The following is a 20,473-nucleotide window of genomic DNA, read 5'->3' as shown; positions in this document are numbered from 1 at the left end:
AAAGACACAGCAGACAACACTTTTAGAAGCTCAGTAGAGATTTTCAGATCTTACACTGAAAACGCTTAGGCACTGGAAAATACTTTATTATGGTCCTGATTTTTCAATAAGTTTCACAAGGGAAACAAGAACCTTGTGACCTGTCAATCTGATTTTTCAACTACGAGTGTGCTATCAGAGTACAAGTGTTTGTCCAGAGTTTGAAAGGAATTGGCACAGAGCTCTAAAAGGCTCACTGTGCTTGTAAACCCAATGAATTTCTTGGAATGAAGGTGAACAAGGTGCCATTTACTGCAGATGCTGTGGTGGACTTAATCCCAACCACTTCTTTAGCTGACTTGGTTTGGAATTCAGATTGTAACTGGTTTGATCACGCACGAGAGGCAAATGTGTGTACGTGTTTCTCTCTGATTTCCCGTCCTTTTTCATCCCTGTCCTGTTCTTACTCTACCTGTGCATATCAACATGATGCTACTGCTGCAGAGACCTGCCTCTTGCTGCCTGCTAATCTGCAGTGTGTAGGTGTGTACAGTGAGGTCCTAGGCCTCGAGGAAGAAGATCTGAGAGCAGTTAAACAGGAGCTGAGCCTGATGCAGGGCAGGGTTTTAATGTGACTTGATTTGAAAAGGTGAATAAGGATATCCATAACACAACAGCAGGAGCTGTGGCCCTGTCAGGCATAGGTGTAGTAGATTTCAAACCTCAGCTGTCCATAAGTTGCCTGAAAGCAATAGGAAAGGCCCTGTTCCTGCAGCCCTAGGGCCTTGTGTTGCAAATCTTGGTAATTTTCAAGCTAAGCAAAATCACACCATGTCAGTATTTAAGTGGGAGGCCCCCTAAAAAGCATCTAGAGGATTGTGCTGTTTCAAGGCTAAACAATATTGCTCTGTGATTATTTGAACCATTTGTACCTGAAACTGTTCAGTTTGTTTTCCTAAACCATCCAGGTTAATGTAAATGGTTCATGATCCATACACAGCACTCCTCCATTCACTGTTGTACCTGTACAGGCACAGCAGCCTCCTCTCTGTATTGTGCTTGTTTTCTGGGAGGTGCAGACAGACCTATTGTTTTTTATTAAAAACAATGTAAAAGTTTAAAAATATTGTACTGTGTTATGACTACTGTTAAAATATTTAAATTTGTAATTAAAAGGTTAATGTTGTTAAAATTCTAAATAAAAGTATCTAAAGTTTTGCTTGTAATAGGATGCACTGTGTCGTTACTGAGCTGGGGAAGGGGACGCTGCACAGCCAGCACCGCTGGAATATTGTGGTGTTCCAGTTTGGCCAGTCTGGAACTGGGAGCAGCAGGGAGGGGGGCGCCATCTGCAGCTGGGCAAGGAGAGCTCCACCCTGTGTGCTGTCCCTGAGGGTGGGGTGGCTCGGTGAGGACTCAGCACCACCCAAACACCCTGCAGAGCCCCTGGCCTGTGAGTGAGGCTGGAGTGCACCTTCCAAGTGCAGCCGTCACAGAACGTGGATGTGCTTTACAGGCACTCCAGGTGTTTAAACTGGTCATGTCAGAAACAAAACTGCCAGTTATTCCCACAGCCATCTGCAGGCTGACCTGACATGGCACTGAGGGGTCAGTAAGGGCTGTTGTCCTCTCCAGAGCTGTCCAGGCTCCTCAGTGTGGCGCTGGAGGAACTGTACTCAGTTAAAAAGAGGTGCAGAACCACCCAGTTGTACCCAATTCCTCAAGATGCCATGGTACTTACTAGAAGGCAGTTATCAACTTCAGTGCCATAACTACATTTTGCAACACAAAGTTCTTCATTATTGCAGTTGGATAAACTGCCCTTCAGGTTGCAGAATGTTACTGGGCACTGTTCAGTCCTCACTGTCCCTGCAGAGCCAAGGGCACTGGAGATGCATTTGCTAAAATAGTAAACTTTCAAGAATGGAATGAAAAAGAGAATATTCCAGCAAAAGAATCAAAATCAGTAGGAATGAGATGCTGGGATATTTTGTTACAGCCATGATTCTCACTGCTTGTATGTTTGCAGTTTGTTTTATCACAAAAATGGAAAGGCAAAATGGGAAGGGGAATGTAAGGCCACCACAGTCAAGGGAAATTATTGTCCTTGCCTTACCTCACCTTACATCTATCATCACTGTTTTTCCACACCTTTTCATTAAATGAATGCTGTATGTTTAACAATACTTTCCTTCTACAAGAAACCAAGACAATCAACAGAAAAAAAGTATGAGTGGGAAACTACAAAGATTACTATCAAGTTAAGGCAGAAAATGAGCACTTTTCCACCTACAAATCCTGTTCTAGTACTAACTCTGTGTGCTGTAGCATTAAGTGAAACAGTTCAGAAGTGAGTTGATTATGAAACTGAAGCTGACTCAATTCTACCTAAACCCCACATTTGTATCATGTTCTTTTTTGTAGCTTCAGAAGAGGAGGACCCTCAAGACATGAGGGCCGGGGACCCAGGGGCAGAGATGGCTTTCCTGGTCCTGAAGATTTTGGGCCAGATGATGCCTTTGACTCTCCAGATGAGAACTCCAGAGGAAGGGACCCACGGGACCACGGCAGTCGGGGGCGAGGGCGCGGTGCTCCGAGAGGTGAGGGGAATGTTCTTCCTCATGGAAATGCCAGGATGAGGAAGGAAAGGCATTTCTTGGCCAGACAGTATTTTCATCAATGCAATGTCTCTTCTCACTCCTGTCCCCTTCTTCTCTTCCTGCTCAGGAGCCCGGAAGGGTTTGCTCCCGACTCCAGATGAATTTCCACGCTTTGAAGGAGGGCGGAAACCAGAATCCTGGGATGGAAACAGAGAACCAGGTAAAAAATTTGGTGAGGTTTGTAGAGTTCTTCAATATGACCACTATAGGTTTAAAAAGAAAAGGGTCTCTTCATGGAGGGAAAGGGAGAAGGGTTTCCCTGCTATCCCCTTTGTTCCATGGGGGCAGAGAAGGGAGGGAGAGACAAGAGTTCCAGGCAGTTGCAAGGCAGAGAATCATCTGTTTATTCAAGGAACCACAGGTAATGTCCCGTCCTGGGGGAGGTCCCCAGGTCTGGCAGGATTGGGTGAAAACTGAGGGAAAGGCAGGGTCAAAGGTCCCTTAACCAATAGAACTGGGACAGGGGCAGGGCTGGCTGGGGCCCTGGCCTGCCCCCTCCCCAGCCACGAGGGTTAACAGAACAGAAAGGGGAGAAGGGCCAAGGAGCCCTTCAACTGAGTCTCTGAGTTTTTTAAGGTGTTTGTCCAGTGTTGGTTCTGGAATTTATTTCAGCATCTTCCTACAGACCACTACAAAAAAAAAATTTAAAAATCACCTCTTGTCTTGAACCTTTTATGTTCATTACCAGTATTTCACCATGAGGAAAGCCAAACATAGTTCTTTGGTCTTTTAAATTTAGGAAAAAGGAACTACACAGAATTTAACTGACTCTAAATACAACTGTCTTACTGAACAAAAATGATTGTGCCCTCAAAGTCTTGATTTTCAGTTGAGTTCTTGTACAACCCAGAACTGCCTGGGCAGTTGTCTCTGCTGGATGACTGAACCACATTTCATGTGGGGTTTTATTAAGATGTATATGAATGCCAACAGCAATCTTTCACGTGATTGGCATCTTTTTTTCTTGCAAAAATAATGTTTTCAGCTACAATGTCTGACAGCTTGTTGGTATTTGCATTTGTTTTACTAATGGCAACCTCATATGGGGCAAAACTGAGCTGTAGAATGTTGTGGAAAAAAATGAGCACAAATGGCACATGAATAAATGAATGCCTCAAAAATTAGGAAAATATACAGAAAAGAACACTTTATATCTATCACATGTTTCTTTTCCATCAAAACCTGTTTTACCTTTGATTTCTTACAAAAAAATGGGACAGGAAGCTTTATGTAATTTGTTCTTAAAACTGTGTGCCAGATAGTGTGGGCAGTATGTAAATTTATGCCTCCAAAAACGAGGACTAAGGACCCAATGAACGTTACTCATTATGCTGTGTTTTGGTGCCCAGGTCCTCGCCCAGATCACCCTCCCCACGAGGGACACTCTCCAGCCAGCAGGGAACGTTCCTCCTCACTGCAGGGGATGGACATGGCCTCGCTGCCACCACGGAAACGCCTCTGGCATGATGGGCCAGGCACCTCTGACCACAGAGACGTGGATGCTCCAGGTGGCCCTCCAGAGGAGAGGGGCAAAGGTAAAAAGCCCCTTTTACTGAAACCCTCACATAAAACTGGCATGTTTTTAACATTGGGCTTCTCTGTTTAGCGGGGATAAAGCTGAGCTAGTAAATATCTGATTGCACCAGCTGGGTACCAGTCTTACAGGAATGTAAGAACAGAGGGGTTTTCTGGGACATCACATCTTCTCTCCAGCATTACAGAATCCTCTTCCTTATTGTCCTGTTCAAAAGCAGTTCGGGTTTGGCTCCCTGTTACTCACTCCAGCTGGAAAACTCGTTAAGAGCATTTTTTTCCTCATTTTCAGTTATTTGTTAATGCTCATGCCTCTGCTATCATTCTTTAACTCAAATACAAGAACACCAGGCCTGTAGTGATACGTCCCTGAGATGTTCTCTCAACCTAATCTGTAGTTCAGTGACTTATTTTTATATTTAATGGCTTTTGACAGTTAACTGTTGTGTTCTTCCCTAATTGCTTTAAGAATCATACCAACTTCTGATATCCAGAGCCTTAATGGGCAGAGCTCTAAAACTTAATTGCAGTAGATTATGCTTTGAAAGAAAAAAAGCAAGGAAAATGTTTTCTCCTGATCTGTGCCTATCATTCATTCACTGATTGTATTTGATGCCTTGTGTCCTGTTATTTCTGAATGCCACCTCTGATTGCACTGAACTCCACCATTTCCAGCCTGAACCAGCTCTTCTCCAAGTCAGAGCTCTGATCTGTTTAGTTGTTCTCTATAAGTGTATCTTTTACTATCCTTGTTATCTCTGTATATACTATTCTCAGTTTTAAATTACCCTTTTCTAAATTAAACAAGGCAACTACAAATTGCAGACACTATTCGAGATGTGTAACCATGGATTTCTACAATGGGTTTTGTTCTGTTTTCTCCACTCTCTCCTAATAGTTCCTCATGTCACACAGTCCCCTCTAATTACTCAGCAGTCACACACTGCTGTAACCCACAAACCACATTCTCTTTGGAGTTAGGAGCTGGTTCAGAGCCCATTGCTGTGTGTGGCAGTTTCACAATCATCCCATTAGCCCAAACTTAACAATCTCAGGACTTCTGTTGTGTTTTTAAATGTTGGTTTTCTTTAATGTCCTCACATGGACTACCCACTGTCAGTGACAAAGATCCTTCTCAGTTGTTTCCAGATGCTGAGCTGCCAACCTGCAGCTGATTTTTTTATTGCTGTACAGCTTTGTCCTTGAAGCCACTGAATTCCATCCCACTTCTCCTACCATTGTCCTGAAGCTCATTCAGTTTTAATAGCATTTCACTCCTCTGCATGGACTGTTGTTCCCATATTGTACTAACAGAAGGTTTTATCAGTCTTTCATAGATGTTTTGAATAAAACTCTGCTGGTAAACTCCCTCTCTATCAATATTTATCCTTCCCTAACTGCATGCTGTGTTTCTCTATCAAATCTCTAAGGATTCCTTCCCCAGCTTCAGTAATGATTTGTGCCAACTTTCAGATTCTTTACTGAAGTTAAAACAATTGTTGTCCAAGCACAGTTAAGTGCAGTAATTAACTCAAAATGTGCTACAGAAAATTTAGAACGATGGCACAGAGCCTGATTAACAAACCATGACCAATACCTTTTCATATATGGGCTGTGCCACCTTTTAGGAAAGTCATCTAAAGATCAACACTTCATGAGTTATAAACTCTATGGAATAATTTGGTCTGTTTTACACAGAACCAATCACAGTCAAAAAACAATCACTCTTGCTAACATGGAGCAAAAATACCCTGGTTTAGCTGTAGTGTGTGTCCATAAAACAAGGTTACTTTAATTTTTTTTTCCAAATACTGCATATTATTTTAGGCTAATGAATTGAGGTGGGGTTTTTTTAAATGTTCATTTACATATCAAAACCAAAAACAGCTGTGAGAAGTAGAAAATCCTGTTCCTGGCAGTGAGAGCTTGTATAGTTTTTTTTCTGATTAGTAGTAAAATAAAGCATTTTTGCATTATTTGTAGGAAAAAAGGGAATGAAACAATAATGTTACTCATTACCTTCACCATCAACCTCAGCTGTCTCAACTTGCCAACAGTGCAATGTCTTTGTTTAGGATAAAATAAAGTATTTTGCAATAAAACCAGAGGGAACCACAGATGAAGCACAAGAACTGGGAGTGTCTGGCAGTTTGGAGGACACGCTGACTATCACAGTTCTGACTGTATCAACTATAACCTCCTTTAACTTCCAAGGAATTAATGATTGCTGCCCATCCTCTGCATTGTAATGGTGACACTAAAGACATGTAAGGAAATTGTATAGAGGGAGGAGGCATAAAATTGCAGGTCTCAGCTACATGTGGTCTGTGAATGATGACACCCCATCAGAACCATCCTAATGTGTGGCAGGTCTGGGAAGGGGCACAGTTTAGACTTACACCAGTAACTGGTTGTGCTTCCTTTTTTAGGACGAGGAAATTCAGGACCTTCACAGAGAACACCAAAATCTGGGAGGTCGAGTTCTTTAGATGGAGAGCACCATGACGGATTCCACAGGGATGAGGCCTTTGGGGGAGGCCCAGGGGGAGGCAACAACCCTTCTCGAGGAGGAAGGAGCGGAAGCAACTGGGGAAGAGGAAGTAACTCCGGCCAGTCACGGAGAGGAGGATCGAGGGGTGGAAGAGGACGATAGAAGAGGCTTTGACTGGGTTATGCCCAGTCCTTTTGAGACAATATTTAAATGGACTGCTACTCTAGACTCAGTCATCTGCAACACCACAAACCTGGATTCTTAACTGGGATAACTGAATGTGCATTACTTCCTAACAGGGGTCTTTTCCTAAATCAGTCAACTGCCTCTAGCTGCGATGTTGTAGCTAGCCTTGTTTTGTCCTCTCCACTTCCATCTCCCTCCCTTTCTTGCCTACTTTCTTTTGTGAAAAGCTGGAATTTTTTTTTAAGTGTTGGGGGACATGGAGCACTTCCACAGAATTCAGTTCACCTCCAGACAGAACCTTGTTTCTATATGTACAGTTTGTCAAAGAGTTACATTGTTTTTGTATGAATACAGAATGTAATTTGCGCAAAAGTTAACAAAAAATCAACACAGTGTGTGGTTCTTTACTTACCTATTACTACAGAGGGTTGTCTTTAGGCAAACTTGTGTTTCAGATGGAGCAACAGAACTACCTCCTGAAATCTCTGCCAGTTAAAATACTGAGAGCTGACTCTGAGATTTTTGGTTTATCATGTACAGAGAGCTTTCACTTTCACCTTTAGCCACAGCTGTCTGCAGATTCCAAGTGGTGCTGATGGTCAAATTCCAAAACACAGGCAGGCAATCACTGCTGCTTGCTGGTCTGCCATCCTGAAAGAGAAAACATGGAACACCATTTAGAACAAGTTGTCAAAGACATAGTGTGAGTTACAACCTGGTTTGCAAGACAGACATCATGACAAATACTGTCTTCACCTGGGTGAGTCAAGGATTTTTGTTCAAAACAGCATCTGTTTATAGAAATAAAGAAGTTTAACAGCCTGACTGGTATGTTTTACAGCAGCTGTATGACACATTGCCTAAAGCTGTGGGTGTTCTGCAGTCGGGTGCATTAATTGCTGAAGTGCCAACTTCAATAGCTCATCACTTCCATATTAATATTTTTAAGTGTCTTTTTCTTTAGGATATTGTTACCTGGATTTACTAGAGGAGGGAAATGAGGAGTAATAGTTATTCCCAATTCCCACATTTTGTAATAAAGCTGCTTACCAACCACGAGTTGTCTTCCCCACAAATCATTCATATTAATCATCTCCAGCCAGCCAGTTATCAAAAAGTTCCTTTAATTACCTAGAGCTTCAGTGAAAATGTTACCATGTCAGTACCTACTCTGCAGACTTTCTCAGAAAGCTTCAGCATTAGAAACATAACATCAAACACATAATGAAAAATCACTACCAGGCTTCCCTCTCCTGCCTTGAATTCCACATTATAATAAGATAGAAGCCAATGTAGTTCTGGAGGCTGCTGCAACACCACAGTGACCCATGGCAGCTATTGCAGCTGACTCCTCATACAGGCAGGTTTACTGGCTCAAGTTCTCACAGTACTTAAAGACCTCACAGCACAGATGCTTAACTGTTGTTCTCTTGGTTCAGTCAGTCACAAGTAGGGCTTTTTTCCTTAGTTTTTAATCTGTAGTGTATAAAATGGCACTTGAAAATTCTAGCTGATCATTAGCCCATAAAATCCTTGTTACAAGGCTCAGAAAAGACAGAATGGTCTTAAGATTAACAGGGAAAGATCTGAGATGCATCTGATAATGACAGTTTCTCCCTTGGGAGTAAAAAAAATGCTTTTTAGCTCTGTCAGAAGGGCTTTGGTCACTTTGGGTATGTGTCAGAGTCAGAGTCTGTCCTGAAGTTTTCATGGTAGTCATTGGCAAAGAAGAAAGTTTGCCCTTTTTTGTTTTCTTGTTAGGAAGTCCCGGATATTTTTAAGAGGCTAATTTAGAGGATGAGCTTTAGGCTTTAATTAAACCACACACCACTACCAAAATAAGTTAGAGTGTACATAACTATAGAAACCCAGCTTTCCCTAGACAACTTGTATTTCCTCAGACAGGTGGTTCATTCCTTAACACCAAGTGCCATAGTGGTATAACTCATATTCTTCATCAAGGAGCAGCCTTTTTATTAAAGTTTTGAAATATTTATTGATCATTAAATATGCTCAGAAAGGCCTAAGGAAACCTGATAAGTAGCCAGCTTTTGTACAAACTCTTAGGTCACAGCAACAGAGACAGCAGCAGCTTCCCAGTCCATCATACCCTGACCCATTACTGCTGGGAAATAGACACAATTATTTAATGGGAATTTACTTGTGTATTCTTCAGGTCATGTTCTTCTAACAGTGCTGCATGTAGAATTTTAGGCTCTACCTGTGAGTTTAGAGCTCCACCTTGTCTCAGATTGGTTTTATTTTATACTGTTGTTAGGAATAAAATTAATTTTATATACTGTAGCTTAGAAGTTGTAAAAAATGAGACTCTAATTTGATGTTAATCAGGTAAATCTGATCTACATTTTTAAGGGGAAAAAAAGTAACCATTAGCGAAGTGTCTGTATTGACAACTGGACACAAATAGTTTTATTAAAACAATCTGTGTACATTTAAGTGCCCCCTTTAACAATTTAATTCAGAAAAGCATTTGGTGAATACGTTAAAACTTTAGTAGTGGTAGCAGGTGAGTATTGCAGTGTTTGGTTGTATTTTGTCCATGAGGCACAAATGCTTCCCTGGCTCTGGTCCCATTTCCCAGTCCAGCAGCACAGCCCAAACTGGAGCACCCAGCGTTGTCACCCTGAATTCAGCACCTTCCTAAGGCAGCTCAGTGTCTGCACTGAAACAGAGCTCCAGTTACAAGCAAATCTATTTTTGACAGTCATCTTGTGACAGGAAAGCAATTCTTGCCCCGGTTCAGAGAGCAAAACACATAGATACAAAATAAAGTTGTAAGAGCTGAAGCTACCCTTTTAAAGCCTGAGGATTTGGTCCCTTACAGCAGCTCTAAGGCACCTGCAAAGGCCAAGGCTCTTAATTAATAGTAGCACCTTTCATTCTCTCATCCTCATGCAGGAAAGACCCCACCCTTACAGTTATGGGCAGTCTTTGAGACCCACAGCCCCAGGAAAGTTTCACTTACTGCATGGTATTTTACAGGTGGTTTTTAGAGAGAAAGGCAGTTCAGTGGCCACAGTCTTCCTATTCACCACTGCTCTGAGGTAGCAACCACAGTGTGTTCAGAGTGCAGAGCTCAGCACAAAATGAGGTAATATCAGTTAGTTTTTGTACGTGGTCCCCCAGACTTGATCAGATTTTGCGACATCATCTTCGTGTTTCAGGATCCGCCAGCCCTGCCCGGCTCAGCCGCTCCTCGGTCACGGGGCAGGTGACAATGACACGACTCCGGTCGCCCTCGGGGTCCGCAGCAGCTGCGGCAGCAGCACCGGTGCCATCCTGCAGGCAGGGCAGGGGGATGGACGCTGCCAGCTCCCACCGGCGGTGCAGCGACTCCAGGCCGTGGCTGTGGAGCTGACTGCAGTAAGGCCAGTGTCGGCACTGCTCGGGGTCACTCCGGACCGCCAGCCGGGGCTGCTGGTCCGGGAGAACCGGCGAGGAAAACCCGACGGGACGCGGAGGAGGCGGCGGCGCTCCCCGCCTCGGAGCCGCGGCGAGAGCCCAAGGGTCTCAGTCCGTGTGCGAGTCACTCCCCCTGGCGCGGCCACTTCCCCGCCAAGGCGGCGGCACAGCGGGACAGGGCAGGGCTCACCTGAGCCGGGCCGGACCAGGAACACCGGGGCAGGTCCGGGATCACCCTGACAGAGCCGTGCCGGGCTCACCCGGGCAGGGCCGGGCCGCGATAACCCGGGCAGGGCAGGGCCGGACTCACCCGGGCAGGGCCAGGCCGGGCCCACCTGGGCAGGGCAGGGCAGGGCAGGGCAGGGCAGAGCCGGACTCCCCCGGGCAGGGCCGGCCGCTGTCACAGGGGCAGCGCCTTGCCCTGCCGGCTGAGCGCGGCTCGCAGCAGCCCTGCCAAGCGGCGCAGGCCGGCGGCGCCGCCGGGCAGGAGGGCGATCAGCGCGGCGGCGGCGATGGCGAGCTGAGCGGCGGCGCCCAGCAGGGTGAGCGCGGTGCTGCGCAGCCCCAGCGCGGCGTACAGCGTCCCGCACAGCGCCGCCAGGTACAGCGCTGCCCCGCGGCCGCGCTCCCGCAGCAGCGCCGCCGGCCCCCGCAGCAGCGCGGCCGCCCCGAGCGCGCACAGCGACCCGAGCGACCAGAGCAGCGCGAAGCGGCGGCCGCGCAGCAGCAGCAGCGGCGCGCACAGCGCGGCCAGCGCGAAGCACAGCGCGGCCAGCAGCGCGCACAGCGCCGCGCCCGACAGCCGCTGCCACCGCGACAGCCCCGCCAGACACGGCTCCGCCTCGCCCGCCCACGGCCACGCCGGGCTCAGCGCGCCCAGCCAGGCCCGCGGCCCGCCGCTCGGCGCCGCCTCCGCCGGAGAGTCGCCCAGGGGCGGCGGCGCGGGGCCCGCGCTGGGGGCGGCGGCAGCGGCCTTAGACTGAGCGAGGTACTCGTGCAGCTGCCGGCCCAGGTCCGCCATGGCAGGGCCGCGACAGGGACCGGCGCTATCGCGACCGCGCCGCCATCTTGCCCGGCGGCTGCAGGTGCGTGTGGGACACGCGCGTGCGCAGAGGGGCGGGGCTGGGAGCGAGGGGCGGGGGCAGAGGGCGGGGCGGGGCCAGGAGAGGGCGGGGCCGGGCGGGGCGGGGCCAGAGGGCTGTGAGGGCTCGGGCGGGAAGGGGCGGGGGGGGGGCGCTGCGGGGCCTCGGCCCGGGAGGTTCAGGCTGGATATTAGAAAGGAATTCTTTACAGAGAGAGCAATCAGGCATTGGAATCCCCTGCCCAGAGAGGGGGTGGGTTCTCCGTCCCTGCGGGGTTTTAAGATGAGATTGGATGTGGCACTGAGTGCTCTGGGCTGGTGATCACAGTGGGGTTGGATCAAGGGTTGGACTTGCTGATCTCAGAGGTCTCTTCCAACCCAACTGATTCTGTGATTCTATGAATCCAGGTGTCCCTGAGTCCCTCTGGCTGCAGTGACTGTCCTGTGACACCAGACAATGTCAGAAGGGTCTCAGAGCTGTGTAGCCACTGTAACTGTCTGTTGTCTGGACTATATCTGGTTTTGTTCTACAAGCACCTAACTAGGGAACAGTTTAAAGTATCTTCTAGTAAGGCTGTCACCCTGTTGTGGGCAGAGTTCATAAGTTTCTCACATACTGGAGAAAAAAAAGCTACTTGAGCAGTTCCACAATGCTTGCTCTCCTCTTTGAGGAAGGAAGAGCTTACAGGGTTGCTCTGTTTCCTGAATTTCTCCTCAGAACCCTGTAGGGTAAGTCTGCAGCAAAACCAGGCACTTGTCCTTCCCCAAGGAGGAATAGGGAGGTGGCAGCATTAAGCACCACTCGTTTCTGCAGCTTTTTGGCTGGGCACTGCAGCAGAAATACAGCAGTGTTGTCCTTCTGCTCCCTGCTTTTTGTGTGGCTTTTGAGCTCCTGTTTCACGTGCAGCCTTTGACAGAGAATAGAGCTCAGGAGGGCTTGGGTCTGCAGCCAGTGCCCTGATGCAGGGTTGGTGGGGTCATTCCTTCTCTCCCCTGGGTTGTTCAATGACTGCTCCCTTTTGCCCTCCTTTACTGCTCTGTGAGCTGTCCAGCTGTGCAGAGAAATCTGTTCCAAGCACTGTTTGTAACAGGAACAGAGCACTTTTCCCAGTCCCTCTTACTTGCTTCCCTCAACAAAGTACAGCTCTGTGATTTCAGGAGCAGTGCTTCTGCAAGGACACAGCCCCTGGGGATGCTCCCAGATTTAATCAGTCTCCTACTGGCTGGCCTGCAGGATCAGTTAGAAATGACAAGGCAAAAGGGAGAGTCATCTGGGACTCTTTGAGCAGATCCCAAAGGGGGCAGTGTCCGCTTTCCTGAGGAGCAGGGTGAGGAAAAAGGCCGAGATGGAGGTTTGGGGCACACCCTCCTCACCTCTGCACTGTGGAGGGCTGTGATCCCAGGGGAAGCTCTCCAGGCTGGGGGAGGCAGTCCTGGCACAGCCACCTGCCAAAGAGCCTTCAGCAAATTCCCCTCTCCTACAGCAAAGCATAACCTGCACTGGCACTGCAGCTCTGTTTCTCGATGGCATTGCCTCATTCCGCCAGGAGAGCCGGATGTCAGCCAGCACTAGAGCCAGGGCGGGATGGAGAGGCTGCATCTGTAATGGATCCTTGCCAGTTGATCGGTGTTTACAGGCTTTGATCTGCTGCTTCTTGATTTTATTCCAGCCTCTCGATTAAATTTCTCACATGTAAGTGAGCCCCACAAGGCCATCCTGGCCATATATAATGAATGGCAGTGGAGGGGAAGAACACAAACATGGCCAAACGTCAGTAACAGATCCCTCTGCTGAGGATCCCCCACCCACTGCCAGAGCCTGCCCTCAGTGCCAGCAAGTGCAAAAGACTCCCTCTGCCCCCAGCCTCGGCCATTCTCCAATGGCCCAGGAGCAGGACAAGGCTTGGAGCCAAGTCACCGAGCCATTATCTCCAGGAACAGTGCCAGTTCCACCCACTGAGCCCTGGTGATGCCACTCGATGCCCCATCAAATATTAATACAACGCTCAATGCCTGTGTGCCCTGCCCCAGCACCGCAGCCCCGGCCCCTGCCCTCCCCAGGGCTGCCTGACCACTCTGGCCTCCCCTCCCACCCCACATTGCTCCCTGCTCCCCACAGGGACTTTGGGGGTGCAGCTGCACCCAGCTTTGGTGGCTGGCAGGACCTGACTCCTAAGCTCGGCAGAGGTCCCCAGCGGCCAGCAGGTCCCCCACGGCAGGTAAGACCCCGCTGGGGCTGGGGCAGTGGGCACGTCCAAGGAAAATGGCGGCACATCATTCCAGGAAGCAGGAGGGCAGGCCGGGGGGACGGGATGTCCGGAGAAGGGCAGGTGGCCATGAGATGGCCCTGGGCTCAGTCCTTGGCTGCAGGGGCCTTACAGAGCACCCCTGGGGGCGAGGGGGCAGCAGGCACTCCTCAGCTCCGCCCCGTCCTCTGAGGGAAGCAGACCCACCCGGGGGTCTCCCTGGGGAATGTTCGCCGCAAGAACCGGGGTGATGTGTGGGGTCACCCCTCAGCTGGTCACGCCTGTGGGGCTTGGGACCCACATCCCCTTGCTGCCCTACCCCAGGAGGAGGAGACCCGCGCCTCTGTCCCCAGAGCCGCCCGGCCCGGCGGGGGATGGAGCCCAGCAGGTCGGTGACGGCAGAGCTGAAGTTTCGCAAGCCCTCGCAGCGGGCCGGGATCCCCGCGCCCTTCCTCGCCCACCCGGTACGTCGCTGGCTGCGCCTGCCGTCCCCGTCCTCTCGGCCGCCGCAGCCCTCGAGCCCCCCGTGACTCTGATCCTCGCAGGACGGAGTGGCCGGGCCGGACCCCGCTGAGGCGGACGCGGACTCGCTGGTGCCCACGCACGATGAGCGGGGCCGGCTCATCCCCGAGTGGAAGCGGCAGGTGATGGTGAAGCGGCTGCGGGCCCGGCTGGAGGACGAGGCTGCTGGAGGGCAGGTACGAGGAGCGCGGGGCGGGGAGGGGGCGCTGACGCTCGGGGATCGCTAACCGCGAGTCTCCGCAGGATGCGGGCTCCTGGAGCTTCTCGCCGTCGCACCAAGCCGTGCTGGGCCCCTTCGGGGAGCTGCTGACCGAGGCGGACCTGCATCAGTTGGAGGGGGCGGTGGAAAGCCTGCGGCTGCGGCGGCGCGGCGAGGCTTACCAGGGCGAGCTGCGGCGTCTGGTGCGGGAGCTCCGCGCCCTCTTGCCCGCGCCGCTGCTCAGCATCTCGGTGCGCAGCCCCCCGCCCGCGCCCGGGCAGCCCCTGCCGCTGTGGTGCGGCCGCCTGGCCGGCGCCGTCAGCAGCCTGGCCGCGCTGCTGGCCCGCGCCGAGGGTGCGTGGGGCCCCCGCGCCGTCGCCGCCGCTCCCGCCGAGCCCGCTGAGCCCGCCGTCCGCGGGCAGCCCCGGGAGCCGGCGGGCAGCCTGGCGCAGCGGGAGATCCGACAGTGCGGGGTCTGCGTCCGCAGCCTGCGCGGCGCCTTCGAGCCCGCCTGGGGGGCGGCGGGGACAGCGCCCACGGGGCGCCGAGAGGCCGAGGCCGCCAGCGACTCGGGCATCAGCTGCGAGGAGGCGCTTTCCGACGGCGGCGGGTCGGGGCCGGCCCCGCAGTGGGGCAGCCTGAGGAAGGAGCGGATCGTGATGCTCTTCCTGAGCCACTGGAGACGCTCTGCCTACGCGCCCCCTCCACCCACTACCGGGGCCCCTCGGGGCACAGCGGGCAGCGGGGCGTGGGGAGCGGCCCGCCTGGACCGGCAGCGGGCGGCTCTCCAGAAGTTGCTGGAGGACTGGAGGGACGCCGCCTCCCGCCGCCCTCCGCCGCCGCCCCCCGCCCGCGCCCTGCTGTCCCCGGAGCAGTTCGTGTCCGCAGCGGGGGGCGGCCCGGCCGAGTACGAGAGCTTGTCTCTGGAGCTGTTCATGCTGGGCTATTTCCGCATCTTGGAGCAGGAGCTGCCCCCCGACGAGCGCCGCGGCCGCCACCTGCTCTGCTTCGAGGTGTTCGAGCAGCTGGGCCGGCACGGCTGGCGGGCAGTCCGTGCCTTCCACCGCGCCGTCACCGACGAGATCGCGGCCGGGAGGCGCGGCTGGAGCGACGGCTTCGACGACATCAAGGCACGGTTCTTCGGGTCCTCGCACAGCCCGACCCAGCGACGGGGGGAGGCCGGCGAGGAGGGGCAGGAGATGTGCCGCTACATCGATCGCAGCTTTGCCTTTTGGAAGGAGAAAGAAGCCGAGATCTTCAGACTGGAGGAGTGATGCCGGGGGGGCTGCGGGGGCCTGTGGATGCCGCGGGCTGCAATAAACACCACCTCGGTTCTCTTCCAGCTGAGCGAGGTTTCCCGGGGCGATGGAGAAAGCTGCTGAGCGAGGGGGCCCGCCCTGGCACATCGATCCCTCCCCCGGGTCGGGTGTCTCGGCCCCCGGCAGCCGTCGAGTGAGATAACGACCTATATTTATAGCGGCACCGGCAGTCCCTGCCGGGCGAGGGCGGAGGGACAGCACGGGGACCCCCCCTACAGAGAGGGCGGAGAGGGGATGCTGTGGGAGCCTGTACCCCCGGCCCGGTGCCCAGCCGACCCCCGCACGAAGGGGAGTCTTTACTAAAAGCTGCAACGCCGCGATGCGACGGGGATGGGCGGCGGGGACGGCTCTGCCCGTGCGGTGCCTTTAAGAGCAGGGAGCAGTGTCCAGGTGCCGCCTAAAAATAGCGTGTGCCGCCCGTCCCGGCTAATCCTGTGTCGCTCGGCGTGTCCCTGCGCAGCATAGGGACGTGGCCGCTTCTCTCCCGCGGGCCGGTCGGGCTGTGGAGCGCTGGTGAGAGCGGGAGCGACTTCGCAGAGGGGGCTTAGCCCAGCCGCACAGCACCCCCGAAAGGCGGGTCGCAGTCCTGGCAGGGCTGCAGCGGGTTGGGGGAGAAAACCTGGCGTGGGAGTGGAGGCGCCGCGGGTGACGCTTCTGCCATCGCTGCTGACCGTAACTCGGGCTCTGGGGAGGCGAGGGGGGTGCCGGGGCAGGGGGAGAGGGAGACGCTATCGCCTTCTCCTGGCAGGGAAACCCTCCCCTCACTCTGCTCGGGGGCTGCCTGCCTGCCGGGCACCACGGCCATCCTCGGCACCATGGTGAGGAACGTGGACGACTTTGACTTCTGCCTGCCTTCGCACGCCCAGGGCATGCTGGAGGGGCTGCAGCAGCTGCGGACCAACCCTAAGCTGGCCGATGTGACACTGGTGGCAGGCAGACAGGAGTTCCCTTGCCACCGTGGCATCCTGGCCCTCTGCAGCCACTACTTCTATGCCATGTTCTCTGGTGACTTTGCCGAGAGCATCGCAGCACGGGTGGAGCTGAAGGAGGTAGATCCCAGTGCACTGGAGATACTGCTCGACTTCGCCTACACAGGGAAGGTCACCATCAACCAGGGCAACGTGGAGGGGCTGATGCGAACCTCCATCCAGCTCCACTTCCCTGCCATCCAGAAGGTCTGCAGCCGCTACCTCCGGCAGCAGATGGATGCCACCAACTGCCTAGGTATCTGTGAGTTCGGTGAGAGCCACGGCTGCCCTGAGGTCTCCTCCAAGGCTTGGTCTTTCTTGCAGGAGAACTTTGAAGCCGTCTCTCTGCAGGAGGAGTTCCTCCAGCTCTCCAAGGAGAGGTTGGCCATCTACCTCTCCAATGACCAGCTGCAGGTGCAGGAGGAACGTAGCCTAGTTGAGGCTGTGCTGCGCTGGGTACGCCACGACCCAGGGCCCCGAGTCCAGTTCCTGCCTGAACTGCTGGAGCTGACCCATCTAGTCTCACTGCCTGACCAGTACCTGCAGAACCTACTTGCCACTGAGCCCCTTGTGCATGACTCGGATGCTACCAAGGCCCTCATTGCCCGATCCCGCACCATGGTGAGTACCCCTTGCTCCCAAATAGTCCTCCTTGAGCCACACGGGAGGAGCCTGATGGTCGTGCCTTGGCCTCTACATCAGGGGCAGAGTGACACTGGTGCCATGAAGAACCCCCCAATCCAACCACAGAAGCTGGAGGAGGTGCTGGTGGTGGTTGGTGGCCGTGTGCTGGAGGATAGTGAAGATGAGGGGAGGGAGCTGGAGATGCCAGCTGCCCCCAGGAACTTTGCCTTCTACAACCCCAAAAGCAGTAAGTGCCCACCTCCCGCTCCATTCTGCCCCCATATTAATTAACCCTCTGTCGACCCCAAAGCCACCTCTTCCCAAACTAGTGTCAGTTTGGAGGGGCACTGTTTGGGGTGGGAGATGGTTGAAACAGGGATGGCTTAAGAAGTGACATGTCTGGCTGGGGGGGTCATTGCTTGACTCTGCTGGGTTTCAGAGCGGTGGATGGCTCTGCCTGACTTCCCTGATTACAACAAGTGGGGCTTTTCCCTGGTGTCTCTGAACAATGATGTGTACGTCACAGGTAGGTGCCTGGGCTGCTGGTGCAGGGTGGGGGTCTCCAAGGAGCAGGGATTGATGACCGAGGACAAACATGAGAGCACAAGGCACTAGGGGCTCCTCTCTGAGCAAAGTCCTTTTTTTACTCCCAGCTTTATGAAATTCAGACACTGGCAAGAGGAGCCCAGGGACAGCTGCACTCAGAGACAGTGGCCCATCTGACCCATCTCTCTCTAGGTGGCTCCCGGGGATCCCAGAATGACACATGGTCAACGACCCAGGCATGGTGCTTCTCCTCCAGGGATGGCGTCTGGAGGCCCATTGCTTCGATGCTGAGAGCCCGGACAAACCACACCAGTGCTGTCCTCAATGGTGAGATCTACGTCATTGGGGGTAAGGCTGCAAAGACCCTGTGGTTGCTGCTGGGGTGGGAGTCCCTGGGTGTCCCAGAGCAGCAGGGTGGCTGCAGCATCCTGTCACCCTGCAGGGACAACGGTGGACGTGGTGGAGGTGGAGCGCTATGACCCCTACAACAAGAGCTGGTGCGCCATCAGCCCAGCCCTCAAGTATGTGAGCAATTTTGCAGCTGCCAGCTGCTTGGGCAAGCTCTACCTGGTGGGCTCTTGTGCTGTCAAGTACAATGCGCTTACCCTGCAGTGCTACAACCCTGTCCAAGGTGAGAGCAGACCTGCTACAACACCCCACCAATGCTGTCCCCAGGAGAGGGTGGTGAGGGGGGTCACCCCAGGCAGTTGACCCCCTGTGCTTCCAGGCATGGTCCTGTGGGATGTGAGCAGGTGCTGACAGGGTGCAATGGTGGCTGCAGCACAGGGGACATGGCTCCAGCAGGAGCATGGCTGCCAGCAGCATGGACCTGAGTCGCAGACATCTGACACAGCCTGGACCTGAGCTTCAGTGGAGTGGGATCTCTGGGGCACAGGGGTGGGGGACACTGCTGGCCTTAGGAAGAAACTAACCCCTGTGACAATGCCACCTCCTTGGGTAGCCTCTCTCCCATCCCACAGCACCACTACAAACCATGTCCCCATCCCCTCTAGTTTTTAATATAACATCCTCACGTGGGATGGGGCCTTTGGGTGCCAGTCTGCCTGGCTACTCTGCCTTCTCCCTTTCCAATTCCCCCTGAAATAGCCACGGACTCAGCAATGCTTTTTTCAGTCACTGGCAGTTGCATTGAGAGCCAAGGGTGGGACTGCTAATGCCTGCTCTTTGCAGATCTGTGGAGTGTGATCACATCTCCCTTCATCCCCAAGTACCTCTCGGCCCCACGCTGTGCCACCCTACGTGGACTCATCTACCTCATTGGGGACAACACCAAGAAGGTCCACGTGTACAACCCAGAGGCCAACATCTGGCAGAAGGTGTGGGATGTGGGGCCAGGCAGAATTACCCTCTCAGGGAAGTGGGGAAGATGTTCCCACCTGCTCCCCCTGGGTGCCAGCACTCCCTCTCCCTCCTGCCCAATCATCCCTTGGCTCTCTTAACTCCTGTGGAGCTGAGGATGCTCCAGTCCTTCCTCCCCTGCTCCCTCACCACACCTGCTCTAGGCACCATGGGCCCCCAAACCTCACAGAGAGGAATGGGGCAGGGGGACACCTCTGGTGGATTGATGTCCTCTGCAGTGGGAATGGGAGGTCACCAAGGAGTCTCTGCACATCTCACCCTGCCCCTCAACACAGGTGCAGCTCCTGCACATGCTCCACGAGAACGGTGGGATGGTGGCACTGGGTGATCGTCTCTTTGTCACTGGTGGCCACTGGAAGGGCATGGATGGGGACTACCGGGTAGAAATGGAGGTGTATGACTGCACCAAGGACCTCTGGACACGGGAGGGCTCCCTGCCCTGCCTCTGGCTGTTCCACAGCTCCTCCTCCATCTTCATGGACACCTCCAAGTGGACAGAGGCTTTCCAGGGTGACCATGGCTGGTAGCCTGTAGCCCCATGCAGCCACACTCCCCTCTTGCATCTCCCTGCTGCCTGTTCAGCCCTCCGAGGGGAGATGGAAGCCCCTCTGCCAGGCTGGCAGGGGCATCAGGAGCATATTTCCCCACCACCACTACTGCAGGGAAAAGGCTTTTCCTTATAAACACACTTCAGCTTATGCTCTCTTTTGGTTTGTGGTTTTGGGTTTGTGGTTTTGGTTTTTTTGTTTTAGAGCTGCCTTTCCCCATCCCCTCCAAAACCCTAAAGATTTTAGGGTATTTCATGGCCTCCCAAAGTGTGGCCCCTCCCATCAAAGCCAAATGTTGCTGCTTGGGGGCCATGGCTTCTTTCCCCATGAAAAAACTCAAGTGGACAGGAGAATCTCTTTCCCAATACCCAAAGCCCTCTGGCCTCACTGGCTTAGATGCTCTTTGGCGCAGAATGACAGGAGATAAGCCAGGTTTTGGGTGCTTTGTGTCCTCAGGTGGCCCAGCCCAGCAGCCTGTGGTGGGGTGCCTAATCCTGCTTTCTCTCCTGTGAGATGCCGCATGGGCCCCAGGGAAGTGATCCGTGGTCATGGTGGAGTAGGTCAGCCCCTGGGTGACTCCCTGCTCCTGGGGCAGTGCTTGCTGCCCCAGCCCCGTGTCTGCTGGTACTGATGGTGGAGGGATGGGTGAGCACAAGGCAATGCTTCCCTGATGGCCAGTGTTCAGCTGTCATTCCTGTATGGTTTAGCTGTCCTGCCCGGGGTTCTTTGCTATTTTAGAAACATTAAATATGCCCGGGGTGGGGTGGG

The 20,473-nt window shown here is 53.3% G+C and overlaps 4 protein-coding genes across 5 annotated transcripts in view; 3 read left to right on the top strand and 1 right to left on the bottom strand.

Moving 5' to 3' along the window:
- WDR33 (WD repeat domain 33) overlaps positions 1-7,242 on the top strand; it is a 70,465-nt gene extending 63,223 nt beyond the window's left edge. Inside the window, exons 20-23 of the mRNA XM_071565982.1 lie at positions 2,404-2,579; positions 2,707-2,799; positions 3,989-4,174; positions 6,602-7,242. Of these exons, the coding sequence (XP_071422083.1) occupies positions 2,404-2,579; positions 2,707-2,799; positions 3,989-4,174; positions 6,602-6,825 (679 nt within the window). The 3' untranslated portion in view covers positions 6,826-7,242. The remainder of the gene's footprint in view (positions 1-2,403; positions 2,580-2,706; positions 2,800-3,988; positions 4,175-6,601) is intronic.
- On the bottom strand, positions 71-11,361 carry SFT2D3 (SFT2 domain containing 3). The gene is made up of 3 exons (XM_071565981.1): positions 9,836-11,361; positions 7,262-7,500; positions 71-2,776 (listed from the first exon to the last, which is right to left on the bottom strand). The coding sequence occupies exon 1, from the start codon at positions 11,291-11,293 to the stop codon at positions 10,673-10,675; it is 621 nt and encodes a 206-aa protein (XP_071422082.1). The 5' UTR covers positions 11,294-11,361; the 3' UTR covers positions 71-2,776; positions 7,262-7,500; positions 9,836-10,672.
- On the top strand, positions 8,178-16,316 carry ESPNL (espin like). Its single transcript, XM_071566850.1, has 6 exons — positions 8,178-8,236; positions 10,035-10,389; positions 10,541-11,357; positions 13,924-14,063; positions 14,145-14,297; positions 14,365-16,316. The coding sequence occupies exons 1-6, from the start codon at positions 8,178-8,180 to the stop codon at positions 15,592-15,594; spliced, it is 2,754 nt and encodes a 917-aa protein (XP_071422951.1). The 3' UTR covers positions 15,595-16,316.
- Positions 16,317-16,371: 55 nt separating this feature from the next.
- KLHL30 (kelch like family member 30) lies at positions 16,372-19,828 on the top strand. Of its 2 annotated transcripts, none has more exons than XM_071566375.1 (7): positions 16,372-17,228; positions 17,358-17,478; positions 17,671-17,757; positions 17,970-18,125; positions 18,220-18,408; positions 18,969-19,114; positions 19,433-19,828. In XM_071566375.1, exons 1-7 carry the CDS (start codon positions 16,455-16,457, stop codon positions 19,682-19,684), a joined length of 1,725 nt encoding a protein of 574 aa, XP_071422476.1. In that variant the 5' UTR covers positions 16,372-16,454; the 3' UTR covers positions 19,685-19,828. The 2 variants fall into 2 exon arrangements, with proteins under 2 accessions (XP_071422476.1, XP_071422475.1); XM_071566374.1 differs by having other exon boundaries at positions 17,310-17,478.
- Positions 19,829-20,473: the final 645 nt, after the last annotated feature.

This window comes from Pithys albifrons, chromosome 11 (genome assembly GCF_047495875.1).
Source record: "Pithys albifrons albifrons isolate INPA30051 chromosome 11, PitAlb_v1, whole genome shotgun sequence".
Taxonomy (NCBI): Eukaryota; Metazoa; Chordata; class Aves; order Passeriformes; family Thamnophilidae; genus Pithys; species Pithys albifrons.
This window is presented reverse-complemented; position numbering and strand designations above follow the sequence as displayed.